The sequence below is a fragment of the Erithacus rubecula genome (genome assembly GCF_903797595.1).
Source record: "Erithacus rubecula genome assembly, chromosome: 11".
NCBI lineage: Eukaryota > Metazoa > Chordata > Aves > Passeriformes > Muscicapidae > Erithacus > Erithacus rubecula.
Window position 1 is genome coordinate 11,584,076 of NC_136663.1, and position 22,100 is coordinate 11,606,175.

General features: G+C 36.4%; 2 protein-coding genes across 8 annotated transcripts in view; one reads left to right on the forward strand and one right to left on the reverse strand.

Annotated features, from left to right (window-relative positions):
- Positions 1–22,100, forward strand: part of OPA1 (OPA1 mitochondrial dynamin like GTPase) — a 399,390-nt gene that overhangs the window by 238,615 nt on the left and 138,675 nt on the right. The gene's annotated exons all lie outside the window — the stretch shown is intronic.
- ATP13A3 (ATPase 13A3) overlaps positions 1–22,100 on the reverse strand; it is a gene marked incomplete at its 5' end in the record, with an annotated part of 56,193 nt that overhangs the window by 7,022 nt on the left and 27,071 nt on the right. For all 7 annotated transcript variants that reach the window (XM_079315704.1, XM_079315705.1, XM_079315700.1 and 4 more), the window contains 25 exons: positions 2,754–2,834; positions 3,030–3,118; positions 3,547–3,734; positions 4,415–4,592; positions 5,402–5,474; positions 6,354–6,450; positions 7,278–7,387; positions 7,485–7,527; positions 8,207–8,286; positions 8,370–8,492; positions 8,946–9,124; positions 9,990–10,114; positions 11,300–11,420; positions 11,506–11,659; positions 11,751–11,768; positions 12,437–12,553; positions 12,642–12,792; positions 13,348–13,409; positions 14,287–14,475; positions 15,122–15,279; positions 17,981–18,160; positions 19,209–19,340; positions 20,105–20,177; positions 20,991–21,125; positions 21,959–22,028. In XM_079315704.1, coding sequence (XP_079171830.1) covers positions 2,754–2,834; positions 3,030–3,118; positions 3,547–3,734; positions 4,415–4,592; positions 5,402–5,474; positions 6,354–6,450; positions 7,278–7,387; positions 7,485–7,527; positions 8,207–8,286; positions 8,370–8,492; positions 8,946–9,124; positions 9,990–10,114; positions 11,300–11,420; positions 11,506–11,659; positions 11,751–11,768; positions 12,437–12,553; positions 12,642–12,792; positions 13,348–13,409; positions 14,287–14,475; positions 15,122–15,279; positions 17,981–18,160; positions 19,209–19,340; positions 20,105–20,177; positions 20,991–21,125; positions 21,959–22,028 — 2,926 coding nt within the window. The remainder of the gene's footprint in view (positions 1–2,753; positions 2,835–3,029; positions 3,119–3,546; positions 3,735–4,414; positions 4,593–5,401; positions 5,475–6,353; positions 6,451–7,277; positions 7,388–7,484; positions 7,528–8,206; positions 8,287–8,369; positions 8,493–8,945; positions 9,125–9,989; positions 10,115–11,299; positions 11,421–11,505; positions 11,660–11,750; positions 11,769–12,436; positions 12,554–12,641; positions 12,793–13,347; positions 13,410–14,286; positions 14,476–15,121; positions 15,280–17,980; positions 18,161–19,208; positions 19,341–20,104; positions 20,178–20,990; positions 21,126–21,958; positions 22,029–22,100) is intronic.

Here is a 22,100-nt window from a genome sequence, read left to right on the forward strand (position 1 = left end):
ATTTTCTATCATCTGGTAGAAAGAATCTGCATGCTTTGTGAACCATGTCTGGAACCCACAAGGAAAGAGCAAAAGTTTTTCAGAGCATTTCAGAAAACGAACAGAAAACAACCACAGTCAGAAACTATTTCTGTTGTGGAAGCAATTACAAAGCTATAGATGATCACAGTGTGACACAGAAGTGTCACACTGGTAGGTGTGACTAAAGAAGATCCAATTCCTCATGTATCACGTAATTATGAGACACTTAAAGAGAGAATTCCTGAGGAACAGCAGAACAAACTCTAGGTGAAATACAGGGTACCATGGAAGGACCTGCCACCAGCAGCCTCCTCCACATACTCAGAATGTGACCTGTGGCACCCACTACATTTGTAGTGAAAAGTGTAGGGAGCAGAAAATCCAGCCAGGAACACAAGGAGAGAAAGACAGTGAGCTATACTGGAAGTGAAGGAAAGACATAGCCTGGGATTTCTAAACAACACACTGGATCCAAGGAGCTGGCACCACATGACAAAGCTTTAGGGAGTGTGGACCAGCACTGCTGGAACTGGGCAAATGCAGTTCAAGAGGTGGGCTGAAGTTACAGAAGGTGAAGTGTGCATTGTAAAACATGGTTTGGGATTTGAGGATTGCTAGACAACAGTTCTGTTGGGACACCTGCTGTACAGTAAAACAACTTATCTGCCATAAAAAAGCATTCAACTTACACTTAGAAAGTAGAAGAAACTTGGTTTAAGACAAAGCATAACAGCCCAAACAATTAGTTCCAAGAAGTAGGTACTTCTGTTTCATTACTAGAGTACAGGTAACAAGATAAATAGGGAAGTCTGTCTAAAAGAAATGTGCCAAATCATCCCTGCAATTTTGTTAATGAAAGTTAAATGACTGAAGTGTAGAAAGATGCTAACTCAAACCTGCATAGGAGAAAGAGTGGGGTGAGGTTTGAAATAGTGGGTGAAAGAACACAGTCTGCAGGTAATAAATTGCTTAGGTAATGCTTAGTAGAAATTCACAAGTTTTCAGGCTGATGTGACAACTAACAAGGCCCAGAAGTGGAACTTTATAAACATGTATTTAAACCAGAGCAGAAACATTTATCTTTGAGAGCCATGTGCTGATATGTGGATTGGCACACTGCACAGACTTTCTACTGCAGCCCTTATGCATTCAGAACAGAAACACCACCAGATTCTATAAAAGTTACAAGATCACCTGCAGAACAAAGAAGCTTTCAAGCAGATGGTAAATTTATTTCTCTCAGTAACCTTTATCACTGGACTGAAAATTGAATAGGAAAAAATATTTCTGTCTAGGAGGTTTGTTTTAAATTTATCAGAAGGCAAAAAGAGCCATGATTCTGAAGCTTCAGAATAGCTATTTTCTTTCAGTGGTGAAGACAGCAATATACATAAAAAACCTATTAAGCATTCACTAATACAAAAAAGAGAGAAATAATTCAAGGGCATAAAGGAAAATCATCACAGGAAGAGTTAGAGTACAAAAAGGACAATGTAAGAAAGACACAGGAGCTTTAATAGTGGATAAACTCGTTAACAACTAGACAAGAGGCCAAGAAAATTAGTGTCTACTGACATGTTTTGGAAAAGACAAGTTGTCCCCTGCCATGTGAAAACACAAAAACATGTTCCAATAGTCAGCAACATAAGAGGGTACTTCGCAAATTCTATTTGGAATAACATTTTCAACATAAAATCTTGATAATTTTGTTTCAAGTATCTGAAAAAAAAATCTTTGTTTCAGTTAATTTTTATTAGCTCACAAATAAAGGGACAAAACATGTCAATTGGACAGACTATTAATGCTGTAGTACTCTTTGAAGGCCAAAATTATATCATCCAAGCAAGTATTATGCTGGTTACATTGACAGCAATCCCTCACATTGCAATGGAAATACTGATTAGAAGCTGTAGAAAATGTTACACAGTAAAAACAGATAATTGTAGTGTGCAAGCACTAGATAATGTTGGAAGGCTTTTTCATCTTGCAGGAAAAAAAGTGACTCATGACCAAAACCCTAATATATTCAGGTTGGAAATGACACGTCAGTTAACAGGGAGCAGAACTAACCACAGGAATAAATAACTGACTGTGAATCCAGACTTCTGGAAGATTTATCTGCCCTACTTTGATTCTTGGAAACAAAAACAAGGCACCTGGACAAAAGGTACGGCATGTTTCTGCACACATTAACTCTGGAATTACAGCAGAAGAGGTCAACATCCAGTGTGATTGACTTCAGAGAAGCTCAGTGATGGAAAAAGCAGACTTGCATGAACATCTCTACTTCTGGACTTTGATCATATCAGACAATTGAGTTACAGGGACTTGCACTATTCTGAACAATAAATTATGAGTATGATCCAAATAAAGGAAGAGGGGCTTCCCTAAGGATTTGAGCTAGTTCTTTAGTATGTTGTTATTCTGAAGAACACAGAAAATAAAAAATGGAGTATTTTAATATGAAATAGTTGAATTATTAAGTCTTCCAACTTCCTCCCTGCCCCAACTTTTTAATAAAAAAATATTTTAAAATTACACTTTAGAAACAGAAGGTCCTAAATCACCTTAAATCTAGTTTACAAGGACATTTGTAGAAATACACACTTAGCAAGAAAACAGCAACCACTCATACTGGCATGCTGTGAAGAGTGACCTAAGTAAAAGACAAAAGTGCACCCTGAAAAAGAAACACTTAAAAGAGAAACATTTTTTCCATGTGAATTTCTCACCTCAGTCAGCACGGATATAACTGCATTTAGAATAACGATGATGACAATTCTCAGGCGCCACTCAGGTGGCAAACACACAAGCTGTGGAAACAAATTGCCAGAGGTTAGAAACACACATGTGAAGTAAACACACATTCAAAACAGACTCAGCATTGTAAATTCTCCCTTCCCCAGCCAGTGATGTGAAGCTAAAGTTCTGCAGGGGCCATGCTTGCCCCAAAGGCAGCCCATCAGTTCCCCCAGGAAGCTGACACACCCACAGATCTGCTGACTCACCTCAAGAAATTCATCAATAGGCTCAACAGGATGCAACATGATGAAAAATATGAAGACATAAAGAACTATAACAGATAAAACGAACAGAACTGTAAAAGAAGAAAAAAAAAATGTAATTGGACCATCTCACAATCAAGAGTTTTAGACAGTTTTAACATGTATCAAAAGTTCATTACAGCCTGAAAACAAACTCTCTTCTCCCTCTAAACCCCTTCCAGGCAAATTTGGGCAATACTGGTTGTGCTGATAGCCATAAGAGAGAGAAGGCCTGACTCCTTCTCACTGGCTCACTTGTGGAGTTGAAATATATATACACATATACTTCTACAAATTAAGCAACTATTAACACAAATTTCTCCATATAGTTTAATATTTCCTTATTTTAGCTGTAATTATGAGAGGATAACTGCACTATGATCTCCTAGCAACACTATTACTTCTGAAGTGGCACAAGAGAATTGTCAAGAAGTTGCTTGGGAGTGTTATTTGGAACTCTATATACTAAGAAAGGACTTACAATTTTTGTAGCATGGTTGTCTAAAGGGCTTTCCTTTCGAAAAGACAATTGCCACTATGAGGTACTGAAAGCTGGATATAAAAAACAAAGTTGTGTTTTCATAATTTTTTATGTAATGTTCATCATGAATAGTCTCATTCCCCTGGTGTGCAGAGCTGGTGTTCTTGGCGTCCAACACATTGCATGCACTGAAACACAAAAAACAATGAACACTGAGTTATGGGGAAGAGGCAAATAAGGCCCACTTAGTTACACAAGTAATGACACAATAAATTGCTACAGTAGTAAAAAAGCTTAAACTTGAGAACATGCTACAGGTAATAAATAATTCCAAACTGTGGCAGAGACTGTAGCAATTTTTGTGAATTCAGAGATTCAAATTCTTTTATGCTGCCAGTTTGTAAATTCTCTATATAAACTGTTTAAAAACTATTATTGTAGATAGACTTCAGAGACAGGTAAGGAAACACTGCAATCTAAAAACCAAAATTAAAACACCTCTTCATTTTCAAAAATATTAATTTGATTTACTGTAACTCTAACAAGAAAGAAAAGCTTTATAATACGAAAGAGAAAAAACAGATGTTAACCATAAATTTCTACTTTCTACCTCAACTGTCCCAAAGTTGAAGAGTCATTAGACCAAGCAATCTGATTCTGACCCAATTTTGCTTTTCAGCAACTGGGTAGCTCTCATACATTAGTATGCTTTTCAGAAAAAAATCATCAGACTAGCAAGTTGCCATAACAGAAACTTCATTTTCAAACTCCCCAAAGGGGGAGGTGGGGTCAAGAAAGAAGAGAGCAATTATTGCCTTTAGCTTTCCAATCACTACTGTATCCTGCACAGAGCCACTGAAACACTTACTCAGAGTCTGCTGTCCAAGGCTCATACCAGGACTGCTGCTTGACCCAAAAGAAGCCCAGGATTTGGAAAGCAAGGCAGATGATGATCTGAGACAGCACAGAACACAGAAGTGGACCTGAGATAAGACCTGATGGAGGCCTTCGTGCAACAAGCTCTGTCCAAGCAGGGTTCAGACTCACTGCAAAGAGAATAAAAAACAAATGACACATTGCATCATTATGGTTTTCAAGAGTTATCCTGTTTACATTCTGTGGGATTAGAATGGCTTGCTCATGACATCAGTTTAAAATTTAGTCCAGAACTGCAAATGTGAAACCACCTTGAAAAGACCACAAGGCCCCAGAACAACACCACAGTGCCTTCTACAGGCTGGTTCCCCAGCAGCACAGGAAGGCAGGGGACAGTAGCAGCCATGAGACTTAAGGAATTAGTAGTGTCTGGCCAAATTCCCTTTGTCTGGCACAAGGACTTACAGCTTGCCTCCTCACTTCTGGACTGCCATTGACTCAATCAAGACATTTTTACTAAGTCTGAAAATGGAATTCTACTGCTAGCCAGTGAATTGAATGCTAGGCTCATACATGGAATCAAATGATTCACTAGGAAATACTTTGAGTGTAACATTTTGTGGATAGAAGTCCAAAGTAAAAATACAAGGAATCAAAAACATTTGAACAAGATGATATTGCAACAACTCCTGTTTTGATTTCAAAACCAGCTTCCTGTACTGTGAAGACTTAGTTCCCCAAGATTGTGCCCACAAACTACTTCTTCTAAGAGGATATTTCACAAATTTCAGATGAGTCTAATTCAATACACAGTGGTGATTTTGGTTTCTTAATGCATAGATGTAATAGTCATAACATCTTCACTGCATATCACAGTGTTTTCTCAATACCACATGTAATTAGATATTAAAGAAAATCTGAGCAAGCAAAAAGTGGTTCACAGAAGCCACTGGTAATGGTAATTCAGTACAGTACTTACTAGTGAAGACAACCACCAAAATGATTGCCAAATCAATGAAGAGAAACTGGAAATCTCCCAAATTGCTCAGGATCTGGAGAGAAACCACAAATGAAACATTGGTAATTTCTTCACACCACAAAAAATTCATACTGACACTCTTACAGAATTAATTCTTTGAATTTCACTCTGTAAACAAGATAGTGTCCTGTCAAACTGACCTCCTTTACCTGCAGGAGTCCTGAATACTCTACAATTCACAGAACAATTCCTGAAGTATCATAGTATGAAACCATTTCCTTCTCAAGATGGACAAGCTATTTGTAATTGAAATTTGTAATCAAAATTATATTTTTGAATCTTACATGCCAATGCAATAACAGCTTAGGCCTACAGCTCTTTAAACACCATGGCCTAACTATGTACTCATACAGCTGTCAAAAATTACACCTCAAAGGTCCTTTAATACTCTGCACCTTTAACTTGCTCAGATTACAAATTAAAATACAGGATTTCTACCACATGCCACTAATGTGAAACCAATCATATGAACAGGAAATATTCGACTTTGCTTCCCCCCCACCCAAATCAGTACTTACAGTTTCTTTCAATTCTTACATAAAAGGAATGCATTGCCCTTTAAAAATAGTTAGGATATTTCAAAATACTGAAGGTTTTTAAATAACTGAAATCTGTATTTTTGCTTTGTATATATGCTTATTTGGTATTCACACTGTAGAGACTTTTCACAGCCATTGCCTTTTCTAAACAGATACATTCATGTATTTTGTATGGTTAATGTGGAAAAAAACCCCCCAAAATACTAATAATACTTTTAGTCTAAATGTATTTTTGAATGCATGTGTTGTACTCAAAAGGACTTGCAATAATTTGCATTTAATATCTATATATCTATCCACTTTCAAATCTCTGAATTATGCTGACATTGCATAGCTATTTACAGAATACTTACAGAATACAGCAAAGTAACAGTGATGTACTGGATGATGCTGTATAATGCCATGAATTTAAACACACAGAAGGAAGTTATTAAAGCAGCACGGCCTTCCCTGTCAAAACAGAAGCAATCATGTAACTACAAAGATTTCTGTAGAAGCAGTTAAGTTCTACCTACCAAAATGTTAGCTGCAATTAAACACACCAGCAAACCCTTTGAGGGACATCAGGCTACACACATGCAGAGAAACAGGAGTCAGAATGCTACACTTCCCCCAACAACAAAGTTGTGGTCATGTCTTCTGAACTCAGCCACAACCTAACCTCAGTTCTCTTTGGACTTTATGTGGTTTTTCAACAGAGGTTTTAAAATTAAAGTCTTTTTACACAAGCATCTATGAAGCATTGGTTTACAGCATGGATTTAATGAACACACAGTCAGCCACAGAACTGATGACTTCAGAAATGTTTCTGATAATGCATTACTTCATTAGTTCCCTACAGACCCCTAGGTTCTTCTTTGGCTGACCTAACTTCCAATTCTAGAGTCAACAAATTGGTCAAACCCTATTTAGAAAATTTGTCTTCTACTTTGTATGATGCTGAGCAAATATCTGAAGATTTTTACCGCTTGCAATTACACACAGCCTTTATGGACACTAGAAAAGTCAGTAAGACAAAATTAAAGACTAATGTGTAGAAGACTGGTCATGCTTTGAAAAATTAATTTTACATGGTCAAAGTATTTTACAACAAAATAGTAAATCATGCTTATGGCAAGGTTTTCCTCAGAGTACCTTCATAAAAGAAACAGAACCACTAAAATGTACAGATTGTTCTACAACTCACACTGGTTTCCTACAACATCGAATATATACTAAAATAAAGCATGTATAATCATTTACACAGACAAATTTAAGTCCACAGTGAGTGGCATTACCTGATCAGCTTTGGCACACAGGAAATACTGGGTGTCCTGGAAGTAAATGGTGATGCCACGGAAGCCTCGAGTTCAGACAGAGATATACCACCATGTGCTCTCTTTAGTGCCTGCCAGGTAACATTGAAATAGAGACCATTTTAGAACTTGCCTTCAGCTGTACAATTTAACTGAATAGTTCTGTACAGAAAATAAAAATATACTTACCCCACAGTCATTTGCTCCATCTCCACACATGCCCACATAGTAACTATAAAAACCAAACAGACATCAGCATTCTGGACCATTCTCCAACCACAGATCATTTAGCTTAAATCACTAATTACTTCCATATTACTTTGAGTTATTCAGGGTTTGCATAACAATGGGTGATCATTAATGCTGAAATCAATTACTGTTGCTGTTATACAATCAAGGAAGCAGACAGAAAAGTAACATGACAATGACAGGCCAACCAAAGCAACAATGGTTAATTAGCTCTCTATCACCTCAAGGTGGTCTAAGGAATCTCTGCTCTAGGCAATGACACTTATGTAGTATTTTGTAGAGGTGCAAGACCTGACACCAACAGTCACATATTGACCAATGTGAACAGAAGCCATCCTGATAATACTTCTGTAATACACAGAAGACACTTGATGGGTTTGTTTCATAAATCAAGCAACAGCTTTTCTAAAATGTTAGTCAGTTTACGCACATATTCCTTATTAAGAAATTCATTAAAAGTCTGACACTTTCTCAACTAGCCAGCAGATGGTACTACTCTCCTTCTATCAGATCAGCTAATAGGCTGATCTATCAACACAAGGAGTTCTATCAGCCCAGCATTTTTCTTTAGGCAAAACAGCTAGCAACATGCATACTTTTTGTCTCCTACCACACCAAACACATTCAACCCTGTCATATTCTATGCTCAAGCAAATACTTACTCTACATTTTGTAAAGCTTCCACCAACTGAGTTTTCTGGTCAGGTGCCATGCGAGCAAACACAGTGCCATGTAGCACGAGCTGCAAGACAGAAGAGTTCTTAATGCTCACAGGGCAAAGTCTGCTCACCATTGAAAGTGCCCAAGCTCAAGTAAAATGCTTACCTTGGGTACCAGGTCCTGAAAATGCTCCAAAATCACTGCAAATGACTTCCCATTCATTGCAAAATGGTATTTTGTCATCTGGAGATCCTCAAGGCTTTCATGGACCAATTTAACTGGAATATCCTATCAAAAATAATTTAATATTCTAGCTGTAATGCATTTACACAGATACCTTGCCATTTCAAGCTAATACTCAGAGGGGTATTCCTAGAGATGCCACACAAGACTAGGTTTATAAAAACATCACTTGAAAAAAAACAACTCATACAATAAAAACACATATTAGTAAGAAAATGTGGTTTAATGTTTCAACTACAAGCAGCTAAAGAAGTTTTAATAGACTGAAATGTTGGGGAAAAAAACCCTGCAAAGTGAAATGTCAAATGTCATATCACAGTTGAAAAACTACCTCCCCCAGCTGCTTTACTAGTCCTTGGTATTTGAAGATCTGAAGGTTAACTAGTATATCAATTCTGAACTGACACTTAGCAGCAGATTTACTATTTAATGGAATAATATAAAAAGAACAGTAAAACTAACTGCTTACACTCTAAGGGCATAATATGGTCATATTACCTCTGAGTTTATGGCTGGTGATGAACTAGTGCATTTTGCGAGGGTATCTGCATAATGCCAGTTGATCCTGGCAGCCTGCCCATCCTTTGGAGGTAGTGCTTCAGCAATAATGACCTTATCCTGAGGTAGAATCATTCCACAGTCTCTGGCCACAGAGATAGCAGTTAACATATTATCCCCTGTTAAACAATTGCATTTAAAAGGGTTTCAGTCAGAAAAGAATCAAGATCACACACTGATATTTATTCCCTGTAAGAGAAAAGCTAACAATGTCTGTATTGAACTAGAAGGTCTGCTCCACATAGCAGTGCCAAACTCAGAGCAAACCAAGCCCACAAACAGCAGCCAAAGCCTACCAGGTAAAACCCCTTCCTTAGAAATATTGTGTGCTGCTTGGAGCTACAGAGATCTCTTATTGATCAAATCTTAGTGTATATGGAACATCAGGCAGAAAGTTGGCAGCCATTTAAAGTACTGCTTTTTACACAGTCACAGAACATGCAAACACAGAACTGTATTGTTAGCCTAGCAAAACATTCCAGAATCACAACATGTGTGATTTAAAAAACACATATTGTATGGAAAAACACTCAACACACACATCTAGCATGCTTACAAGGACCTAAGTCATTCTCCCACAAAAAAGCCAATACAAAATGTATAAATCAAAATGGTAGAGACCCTCAGGATATGCAGTCCAACTTCCTGCTCAAAGCAAGTTCAATCATAAAAATAGACTGGGACTTCCACATTGCCTGATTTGGAAGGCTTCTAAGGATTTTCATTGTCCAAGTCAGTACCAATTAGCTTATACTTGGAGCTAGGGAGAAAAAACTACAAAGTGGAATTAAAGCCTTTTCTGGTTCCTCTGGCTTACCAAAGCAACTTGCACCCAAAAAGAAAAAAATAGGTGTCCGAATATTCTCATCAGTTTCTGAACCTCCCTGTTGCTATAAACACTGACACTAAATTTGACTTCATACACATAATTAAAACAAGATCAAATAGAGATGGATCTTTGAGTATGAATGTTTACATACAAACCTGTAACCATGACAGTGCGAATGTTGGCTTTATGCAAATCTTCAAGTACAGAAGGGGTTTCTTGCTTTAACTTGTTTTGCATTATAATTAACCCCATAAAATCCATGTTGCTTTCAATAGCATCTCTGATGAAAAAGAGACAAGGAAGAGAAGAAGATTTACAATTATTAGATGTAGCTTTAAAAGCCTGTTTTTCTGCTTATCCAAGTAAAGAACCATTTAACTTAAACCATTAAGTTAAAAATACTTTATAAAAAGTATTTTTTGCTTTATAAAAAGTGACACGAAAGATATCATCACAATAATTTATACTTATTTCCCTTGTTTCAATTGAAAATCAGTGTAAGAAAATGTTGTTTCCTCTCAAGCACAATTTTCAGTTTCCTCCACAAGAATGCTTTCTAAATGAAATTAGTCTCAAATACGTTATAGCTAGAAAACATGCTCTGAAACTAACTGCATTCACAGGCCAAATATTAAGATATGTTTAGAGTGCACATCTCTATTTTCAAATAAGTTGAACATTAACATAAAAGCTACCACATTGTTATAAAGGCATGTAAGACTAATAGGCATTAGTTAACTAGGTAGAGAAATGAATTCACTTTGGTTTACATTAAGAAAGTGTATTTACAAGTCTTGGGTGCTCTACTGCTAGTGTATTTTCACACCTGAAAACAGAAAACTCATTTCTCTGCTTTGCCAAATGTTCACCTTGGAGACAGGGCTGATACAAAAGAGCACAGTCAAACCTGGCATTTCATAACTATGCTACACATTCAAGCACTGTGGGAAAGATGACATTATTCACAAAACCAGGCTCAGCTGAAAAACAATTCACAGGAGGTACTACTCTTTGAAGGAAGAAACCTTTCTGCCTTCCAAATCTCTGCAATGAGAAAATGCATGCTGCCTTTAGGAGACAAAGAAATTGCATCAAACATGCATAGGAGAATTTCCCCTACTTGCCATTATCCTTAATAAACACAGATGAAGTAAGTATGTGCAAGTAAAGAAATCAGACGAGGTTTTCTGCCAAAATTGTGCAAATTAGTCATCATGAAAATATTATTCCAGTTCATTTCCAGCTTAAACCTCATCCCCTGAATTCACTTCACTGCAGAAAAAAAACTTCCTTATCTTGCATGTCCGGGGCACAACTAAAGAATGCACAGAACTATGCATGTCAAGACAGAAAAAAGCTAAAGAAGAATAGTAATTTATTTAAACAAAAATATGCATTACATATTAATTCAAAGAATGAAGTTTTTAAAGTCTGTTACTTATTAAAAAAGTAAAGTCCCTCTTACCTGCTAATAGTCTGCACTTTGTGCCATGTAAGCTTAGACTCCAGTTTTCTGTGAGCAAGAGCAATAACTCGGAAGCCCTGTTTAGTGTATTCTTCCAGGACACGCTCAAAGTCAACAGGAACTTTAAAAAGATCAAGCTTTGAGTTATTAAAATAATAATATTTCAGCTGAGTTAGAGAAGAAATATAAATAATTTGCTCCTCTACCTGTTTCCTGCTTACACAAGCTGGCAATCACTTCTGGGGCACCTTTCATGTAGGCATCCATTCTCTTTTCCCCCAGAACTCTGGCTATCACGCACATGCGCTGCAACACTGAGGAAAATGGAAACTGGCGCACGATTCCAATCTCATACCCAGTCTGTGTCACACAGGAAGGGAGGAAGAAAAAGATTGCATCCACATACATCTTCAGAAAAACAGGTATGTGCCAAATGAAAAAGCATACTTACCGACAGCTCAAACAATTCCTGAAAAAAAAAAAAAAAAAAAAAAAATACAGTCACTCCAAATATCAATTTTAAGTATTTCTTCAGCTACAAACTATTTCAACACAAATCAGTAAATGAATCTGCACAGCATTCTTGGTATCAAGTCATATTGTATTTTCAATGGATTCCATAAAAGCTGAATATACTGCATCTGTTTAGCATCCTTTACTTTAAGTGAGACACAGTAGAACTGTAGACCTTGACTTCTTTAATAGAATTTCCAAGACCTTTCACAGTCCTAACTGTCTGTTTAGCTTTCGTAAATGACTAAAGTACTATAGTGTTTCAGAATTAGGCCACAATTACCAAGTATATCCCTTCCAAAAATAATGTAGTAAGTTGCAAGACTGTACAGATGTCAACTACTGCACAGTAATTACTGCTGTGCATATACACTGAGCTCTGAACAAAAGAAATTCACTTCTATCTACTACAAAATTCAGCTTATACAAATGCACTGACTTGTTACACTCTCCTACTACCCTACTCTGTGATAATCTGCATATACATTCACATGCTTAAAATCTGCCTTTGTGAAATATTTGAAAATACTTCCAAATGGAACTAGAAGAAACTTTTAAGTAGCTAAGTACATTTGATTGCTTTAAAATGTGTTTCTTCAATTCAATTGCTTTGAGTTTTTATACCATTTCTTGATCTGTTGCTTGCTTGGATTCTGGAGAAAGTTGTTTTGAAGGTCGAACCACTGTTGGCATGATTCGATTATGAAGGGCTGTTTCCTCTTCAGTTGCTTCTTCTAAAATCTGTATTTAAAAACAATCAACTAACTTATATATTCATTAACTTTGACTTGCTCATAATGCAATATTCAGGGGGAAAAATGTCACTTACCCATCCTATTGCTTCAAACATCTTCAAATCAAGAGGATCCCCAGAAAGCACCCCTTCAATTTTTGTAAGGGAATGACAAGTTGCCATGCAAGCAACAAACTCTGACTTCAGCAAGCTCTCACTGCAAGCCGTCTCTTCCGGCAAAAGGAAACTGAAACAATGAAGTAATAATATACTTAGCACTATAATTATTTATTATGAGCCACTTCAAAAGGTTTGTTTAGATTAACAGAAGAAAATTGACTGCACAAGTCCTTTCACTTGTATTTTCACACATCACAGAAAACAAATTAAGACTCTGGGCTGGAATCTTCAGAAACTATCACAACTTTTTCCTCCTTCAAACATGCAGTGTTCATTCCTTCCCTGTCTAGTTTGATCTCAAACAAATCCCTCTTATCACTTAGTACTTAACTTAATTAGCTAAGCTAATTCATTTTAGCAACCTGAAAAGTCATCACTTAGGAGGACAGGATTAAAGAAACATGAAACAATATCTGCAACAATTCTGTAGTATGACAGTGATGAGATCTCAGACTCTAACAAATAAAATTCTACCTCAGCTTCCCTGTGAAGTTGTAACTTCCACTACACCTAAACCACAGTTCAAGTGGCACTCCTATAGCACATCACAAAAATGTAAACATATATGAGCTCACACTCAATTTTCTATTCTATTTGCTATCAGATCTGAGTTCATCCTTACCGAGCATTTTCCACTCGCTGAATTCCCCAAAGATCCAAGCCATCCTCAGTAAGTGTGCCAGTCTACAAAAGAGACCAAGGGGCATGGCATGAAGAAAAAGCCTTCAAAAACAAATTATCTTCTGGCAAAGCAAAAATTAACAGCTATTTTCTTCTGTTTTCACATACAAATCAAGACTTCAGGACAGAAAATACAGTATCTCTCTTGCTTTTTGGTAGTAATTAAGTTCCAAACTTGTTAAATAACTTTGAAAAACATTCAAAGCAGTCATGCTCTTCACTGGAGACAGGACAAATGAAAAAGTCCTTTAAAATCCAAAGATGATAGCACATCATCTTAATATTCAGGGACTGGGGATAATGGAAAATGGGTACCAAATCATTAGTACTATCTTACATAGTTAAAACAGTAGCTGAAATGTACTTTCAGTTGAAATAATACAGTTAGTATTATTATTTGAGATAAAAATCTAAGGAGGAAAATCATTTTTATCTAGGAAATAGGCAACAGCAAAGAATTTTGGCTAACAGCATTACTATCTTTCAGTCATGTCTGGTAAACAAATAATAAAATACTCTCACACAGCTTTTCATTGAAGCAAATGAAAATGAGAAAAAGTCTGACTTCACACTTGAGTTTTTCAGCAGCTTGTGTGCTAAATAAAGTTCTCAGTAAGCCTCAACTCTCACATTTCTGAGGTGCCAGTAGTAAGCTGGGACTTGGGAGTCTTGAGATAAGAAAACAGCTCAATTACAACAACTTTTTAGAGAAGATTAAATTAAGAGAGTTAACACATGGTAAACACTGAATACTGGAAGCTAACAGATCAGAAATTATCTAGCTTACATGAAAAATAATGAGTCTTTCCTTTTTGTCTATACAAACTCCCTTTTCTGAAACAATACCCCTCAGTTAGCAAGCTTTCAAAATTCACCTAACCTTATCAAAACACACAAGATTCAGCTGGCCACAAATATTTATCCTTTGTGGGCTGATGCAGAAGATGCCAATTTTTTTCAACCTTCTTTGTGCATAAACGATGCCAGCAGTCATAGCAGCAGGGAGTGCTGGAGGCACCGTGATAGTGATAATGTCAAGAGACTCGATGATGATGGTACGAGCTGGAACCTGCAACAGAGGTCAGAGTTAATCAACAAAAACTCACTGCTTACAGATTCACTACTTCACTAATGTGTTACCAAGAGCAAAACCCACACATTGTTTTCCCCAGTACAGTGTGTTCTGGATTGCCCAGAAATTTAGCACAATCTTCAACCACCATCAGCAACCATAATAATACAGTCCTAAATTATCCACAACCCATAACTTCAAAATTGTACTTTTCCCCCTGGAAATATATTACTTTAAAACATTAGCTGAATAATGCAAATTTTTTTGAGAGAAAAAAAAGCTAAACAAAAAAACTTAACAGTTACCAGGTTATTCCTGGATAAGGATTTTTTTGCCTGCAGCATGTTTTAGATGTGCTGTATCCTGTTTCTTCCAACTGTATATAAGTCAGATGGCAATCTTACATATAACAAAGATAAAAATCTAGTAATTGGGTCAAGAGAAACCACAGTAAACTCAAATTTCTCTGTAAGATATTTAAATTCTGCTTCAGTGCTGATTTTTTTTATTTCTCAGTAACCTTGTCTCATTTCAATGATACAAAATAGAGCAAAAGGTTTTTCACTTTATATCAAATCGTTTCACATAATCTGTCACCCCTTTTCTAAAATAAGGCAGTTCTGGACTAGAAATTAAAACATACCTCATTTAAGATGCTATGGACAATTGTGTAAAGAAACCCAATGCCTGCCACCACCACCAGAGACAGGAGAAACAAATAGGCATCTCTGTAGAGCTTAAAATCAGTTGGCTTTGGATACAGTATGGAACGAACAAGCTGGCCTTTAGCAGTACTAAAGCCTAGAAATAAAGGAATAAGTTATTTAAAATACAAACAAATGCAAAGCTATTAAAATATATTAAAAACCTTAATAAAACCCTTAAGCTACTGATTTCATTACAACTGTTTCTTAATATCCATAGCAGATGTTTTGCAACACTGTAATTAAGATGCTTTAAAAATATATGTGCACATCATACTAAGGGCTTCTCTCCTACGGCAAGGACATGCAGGTGATACAGATAAACCCCTCCTCTGCAGCAGCAGCAAATCCTCACAGGGTTTGGCCTGGCAGAGTTTGGTGTACTGCATTTTGTCCCTCACAGTGCAGAGCTAGTGGGTTTATTTATTGTCTAATTAAGCCAGTCCTTGCAAAACAGAAGATGAAGATATTCAGAGTCCAACATTAAATACTTAAATAGCAAGTCTCCATAAGGTCCCTTGAGAGCCAGAATGAAAGATGCAGAAAAAACTGCAGTGCAAAGAGTCATCTTCTAGAGAAAGGCACCTCCTGCTGATGGCATTTTGACAACTAGGAGACTACCTTCTAAAGGTCTTACAGTTGAACAACCAACAGATATCCCAAGGTCCTTCTTGAACTTTTGTCTCAACGTTTAAAGACACCAACATTAATGCCCAATTCTGTGCACCCAAAACATTTTCTGTCTGCTTAGACTTCAAAGTCTATTACTACAACCTCAAAATCAATGTCAGGTCCTCTGGCATTAGTGACAGCTCCCTGACAGCTTCTCAGTCTGCAAGCCACCACAGCAAAGGCCGAGACCTCCACTCTGACATTTGGCATATAGGATTCTAGCAAAACAGAGCAACTATGGAATCACTCAAAGTAGATGAGCTCATCACAAGATGAAAAGCCATGAAGCCTCCAGGCTTTGAATTTACTACTGCAGAATACAAACCATGAGCCTGTTCAAAGAAGTTCACCATGTCTGTATGTACTTGAGTATTTTGCAAGGAATGATTTGTAATTCAACATAGCGGTCAACAAAAAAAAAAAAAAAAAAAAAAAAAAAAAAAAAAAAAAAAAAAAAAATCAGAGTTACATTCTACTTTTTTTTCATGGTTTTACAGAAGGGTCTGTAGCTACACACAATACAGCACAAAACAATAAATTAAAACCTCATGGGGTGTCCTTAGAATACAGTGCATATACAGATAACTTTAGTGTACAATTCTGTTCTCTAAAGCAAAATAACCAATTTTGAATTCTTTTCAATTACAAATACAAGCCACAATGACATCCATCAACTGAGTTTTAGGAAGAAAGAAATGAATATATTTTATGTGTATTTCAGCTGCAACATCAACATGTTAAAGGTTTAAATTGAAGAGTACTTTGGGTATAGTCCCAGTAGATCAATCTTATATCCTGCTTTATGACAAGATTAGGACTACATGCCTTTGCACACAACCACATTGAGTTCTGTTCTTCTACATCTTTTAAGGACTAGATTTTTAAGTACCTTCAATTTTGTGGAATTTCTCTCCCTTTTAGAAGGGGATTTTTAATTTTATCTCACTGTGTGAGAATTAATTTAGCTCTTACTATCAAAGATTTTAGGAGCAAGAAGCTGAGAGTGCTGTGACATCTATCCTGTTCTGTGAGGAGTAAAAATCTCTGTGTTCCTGTGAACCAAAAGGAGAACAGAGAATTTTGCATCACTTTGCTTCTCTCTATACATAACCATAGCAAGAAAACCACATTTGTCCATACATAAAATCCAAATAAAACCCACAAAGTTGAATTCATCCTGTTTACAACAGGAGCTAACTCAGACCTGCCATGGGCAAAAAACATTTTTAAACACAACTTCCAGTGTCAGTGCAGTAAGACTCAGCACGTTGGGCTCCTTGTAAGAGTTACAGATCATGGTATCACTCTTCAAAACAAAAAGTACTGTCCTTCCTGCAGAGCAGGAGCAACATGCCCTCAGTAATTCATTTCTGCTGCTATTTGGGCTCAACCTGCACACCAACTGGGCATGTGAAATTTATTTAAGAAACGAGTTGAGATGGATATTATCAAAGGGAAGATGTGTTCAAGGGAAGGAGAGTAACTCTTTGAAAGAAAAGACCAATAAAAGCCTCAAGAAAGAGAACAAAACAAAAATAATCAAAACTTTTACTGCTAAAGCAGACTAACAGAAGGTGAAAAGAAGACACCAGAATAAGAAGCAGCTAATTAGGATGAAGTTATTTGTTAGAAAGCTTGCTTTAAATAGCAGTCTAGTCAATGCAGTCCAATTTCTTCTATCCAATACTACTGTATCTTGGATTATAGCTTGCATTAATTTATTTTTGGTAATTTTCTTAAGAAGACCTTTGTAAAGCAGAATCCCACAATTGTACCAGTTTGTGCAATTGGTTTTCATAGACTATTTGTATCATTTAACCCCAGATCTCTAACACAAGAATTAGCATTTCTGTAGATAGATCAAACTCAACTACAGACAAAGAAAAACATTTGGCATTGTGAATGACTCTGCTAAAATCAGCTGTTCTCCACTATTCACACAAACCTTTTCCAAGAGGCACATGCAGTTCAACCAACACACTACCAAAAAACCTCTAAAGGACATGATAACGTATTCAATTAAGTTTTAAGTTGATGCTGAAGACTGACTAACTTTCTTACTCGCCAGTGTTAATTTTCAGACCATCATCTGTACATTAAGAAAGGATAACCTTAGCAATCAATACCTGTTCTCACTACCAGAGCTTTGACCAGCTCTCCAGTGTAGAACCGGGTCTGAATGACGTTGGTTCCACAGAACAGCGTGTGCCGCCTGTGCACGTCGGGACTGTAGATCTCATCTCCCACCGCTTTGGGGTATTCCGAAGGATTCGGCAGATTAATCTTTGTGACAGGAACACTTTCACCTTAAAGGAAAGAAAGTCTCTAAGCAAGATCAGAGAAAAGAGATTTTTTTCATTCACAACTACAAGTAGAATAATATAATCTCACTTCAGCAGCACACAGGCAGACTTAGGGAAGTAATCTTCCTTTCAGAGTGCTATTAGGTAGTCTCTCATTAGCCTCTCACCTATTAGCCTCAGCTCAGCAGATTCCTTACCTAAATGCTATTTAACTCTATTCCTTACAGAGCTTCTGTGCCCTTTACTTCAAATCACATAGATGTAAAGCACAATTCATTAAAAAAAAACAAACAAAAAAAAAAAAACACAGGACAAACTTCCTTCTCTTGCTGAAAAACATCATCTCCTTCTTTACTAAGAAAAATTAGAAGCTGAAGAAAATTATTCTCAGCTCCTTTGGTGACTAAGTACACTCAAGCTAGAACTACAATCAATTTTTATCAGTTGCTAGTAGCAGCAAGAGCATCAAGTATATTCATAAAAACTGAACACAATAGAACACACAATCTCTGAACTACAAATTTCTAAAGACTATCAATTTGGACAGATTATCGTAGGAATAACAAAAAGTCCATCCTAGTCACTGAAACTGTCCTTTAAATATATTAGATCCCTGGATTCAACATATGCAGGCACAACTTGAGATATTAATTTTTGGTTTTAAATACAGTAGAATATTCTACTTACTACCTTCATTTTTGGAAGGAACTAAAAAGTTTGAGCAAAAATTTTCTGAAGAAGCAGGCTTCAGAACTCCATCTGCACTGAGAACACCATGCCAAGAGGCAGGAAGACAAACTATCAAGAGGAAATCTTTTTAACAAGAAACCATCACTCATTTTTGGAGTTTCCAAGCAGTATGAGGCAGCTGCTGCAGATAAGCAGGGCACAAGTACATAAGTACTTCAGAATATGTCTAATTGTAAGAACATACACATTTAAAACAAAGGAAACATATCCACTTCTGCTAAAACATAGTGCAAGTAAGCATGCACACAGGTATAGACTGATACTTTCAGTCATGCAGCACTGTGTATCAAGTTCACCTTACCTGTTAGCATACTTTCATTTACAATGCAAGTACCACTGAGCAATACTGCATCACAGGGCATAATTGTCCCATTGGATGGAATCAACATGGTATCTCCAGGCACAAGGTCAGTGGAAAGGATTTCTTCTATTTCTGAATATTAGAACACAAACAGGTTTACTTGAAAATAGCCACTACCTACAAAACCTGATAAAGATCCTCACATGAAGACCTAGGTGGTGACAAGTACAGCTACTAATAAAATGAAGCATGACTTCATTCTATAAATGGCATGAAGAGACTTTATACAGAAAAAGCCATCAATAAACCCCAATTCCACCACAGATTAAACTCCAGAGCACATGGGTAGAATGCATGTGACAAATAAAAGGAATCAAGCTTATACAAAAGATATTAATGATTAGCTACAGCATAACTGCAGTATAAAGACAAGAGTCCAACAAAATGTATGCACTAAAATCATGCATCACAACCTTTTGGATACCACACCTTTAACTGCTGTGGTGTCCAAATGAGGGGAAGTTCAGATATCATGTTGCAGCCCTTGCTGAGGAATGAATTGTGTAATGGAGACCAAACACACGTGTATCTTTATGTCAGGAAAGAAACTAGAATGACAACTACATAAGTGGAATGCTAGAGAATAAGGAACAGCAATAGGACAAGCACCTAATCTAGAACAAACCTGATAACTCACTGAAAATACACATCTAGAAGGTTAACCCTGAACACATTACACTACCTAAATTCTATTTTGAACTTCTTTTCCCATGCAATTTTGCTAAGGAATGCAAGCATTTCAAGCTGATCAAAGAAAGAACAGATGCAGACCCACTTTACACTCACACTTCATGAGCAATTCAAATTCAACCTTCCAGGCCACCTGTGAAATTTACCTTGGTTTCCTCTGCAGACAGAAACCCTTACAATGCTGTGAGCTGCTACCATGTCATGTAACATAACATATTGCTGCAAAGGGAAGAAAAGTTCATTATTTAAAAGTTCATTATTCAAAGCTTGCCTTCTTCTAAATGCACATTCTACAGTGATGAAGTGATAAGATTTTCTACTAACATTCTTTAACAACAAAACACTTCTCAAAACATTCTCTTGAACATAGTTTAGAAAACTTATGGGCAAGTAAAGTCTGCATCAACCTGTACAGGCTTATATTTTTAACAGCATTCTGGAAGCAAATATACACTGTAATACAGAATATTATAAAATCATTTGATCATTACCATTCCAAAGTAAAAGCTGCAGTAGTGGTATGAACTTTAATGAAAGCAGAAGTTGTTTGGTGGTTTGTTTTTTTTTGTCTCTGGTCTGAATTCAGAGATTGCAATTTAAGGATAATTACCAGTGTGATTTCCATCAGCTAAGTCTATAGAGAAAACTGAATCACTAGTTTAACAATCCATATGTTTCACTGGTGCTCAGTTCTGTAGGGTTTTTTCCAACAAGGAAACAATGCAAGATGAAATCACTGCTGTCAATACATCTTGGTACATAAACTTTTGTCCAGGTTTTATTTAAGCAAAGTAGTGTTTCTGTTATCTGAGGCCAATCTATTGATTCATTAGTGTGGGAAGTCTACAAAGATCTCAAAGAAAACTATAAATCCAAATTCTTTCAGCTCAAAGAGAGAAAATACAATATTCTACCTGTATAACTCCTATTTTCACTCTTGTAAAAATTCTTAAAGATTTGTAGGCAATTTCACAACAAAATAAGGCAATCAGTAAAAAGCCAAAAAGATGCATCCATTTTCTTTGAACTTACCTTTCTAATGGTGTAGAGTGAGCTAACAATGGATATTACAGACATAATCACAATTGCTAATGCATAGTAGTGATATTCATCAGTGATCCACAATATCACACTGAACAACTGGAAAATGTAAAAAGGGTTGAGAACCTAGAAGGGTGACAGAAATTCAAGTTACACCAAAAGGTCAAATGCGTTCTCCATCAGAACAAAGCTGAAATTATACTTCTCCAAGAAAAGACAATTCAGTTCTTTAGACATAACTTTTGTTTGGTTTGCCAAAATGATACTTTTTATCACTACCTGCTCAGCCCCTCAGAAGCACAGTTCTCACTCAAATAATACACAAATACTGAAGATTGCATACATTTTCCCCTACACCTCAGAACAAGGTAATGGGAATATCTGATGCACCTTAAGTGATAATTCTTAAACCAAATGGGATGTTATTTTCCATTTGTTTCCATTTGCCTTAAGTTCTTACTCTGTTAGATCAGGTTGGAGAGTTTCTTTGTTCAAAAGTTCTACTGCATTATCATAGCACATGACAACAAACTAGTTATTCAATTCCACCTGATATAAGGAAAATGGAACAAATCCAACATCACATTTGATTTGCTGAATATGTTGTAATATATTAGAACATGTGACAACATGTGTTCTCTCTCATGAAGAACACAAGTAATTTTATGTTTTTAAATTAACTACAAAAAATAAATAAAATGCTGACCATTTTAAAGAATTCTGACATGTTTTCTAATGTCCTTACTAATGCACCAGGCTGTGAACTCTGCAGAGCTTATAGCTGAGGCCTCTTTGATTTTTAGCTCTAAGGAAAGCTGGATAGCTCAAAAAAATTGTCCATATGATTTTGTTTTACAATGCTGAGCTCTAGGGGAAGGTTTCCAACAATTAATAGTCATTGCACTTGAAACAACTTTCAATGATATACCATTTTTAATTTGTTAAAGAAAATATTTTACCTCCTTAACTAGAAGCTTAAAAATGGAAGGCACTTTCACAGCAATTTCATTTACTCCATAGAATGCTTTTCTGCATTAAAAAAGAAAAATACAAAAAAAAGTTAAGATTTTTATTAGGAGTCTTATTGATGTCAAAGTAATT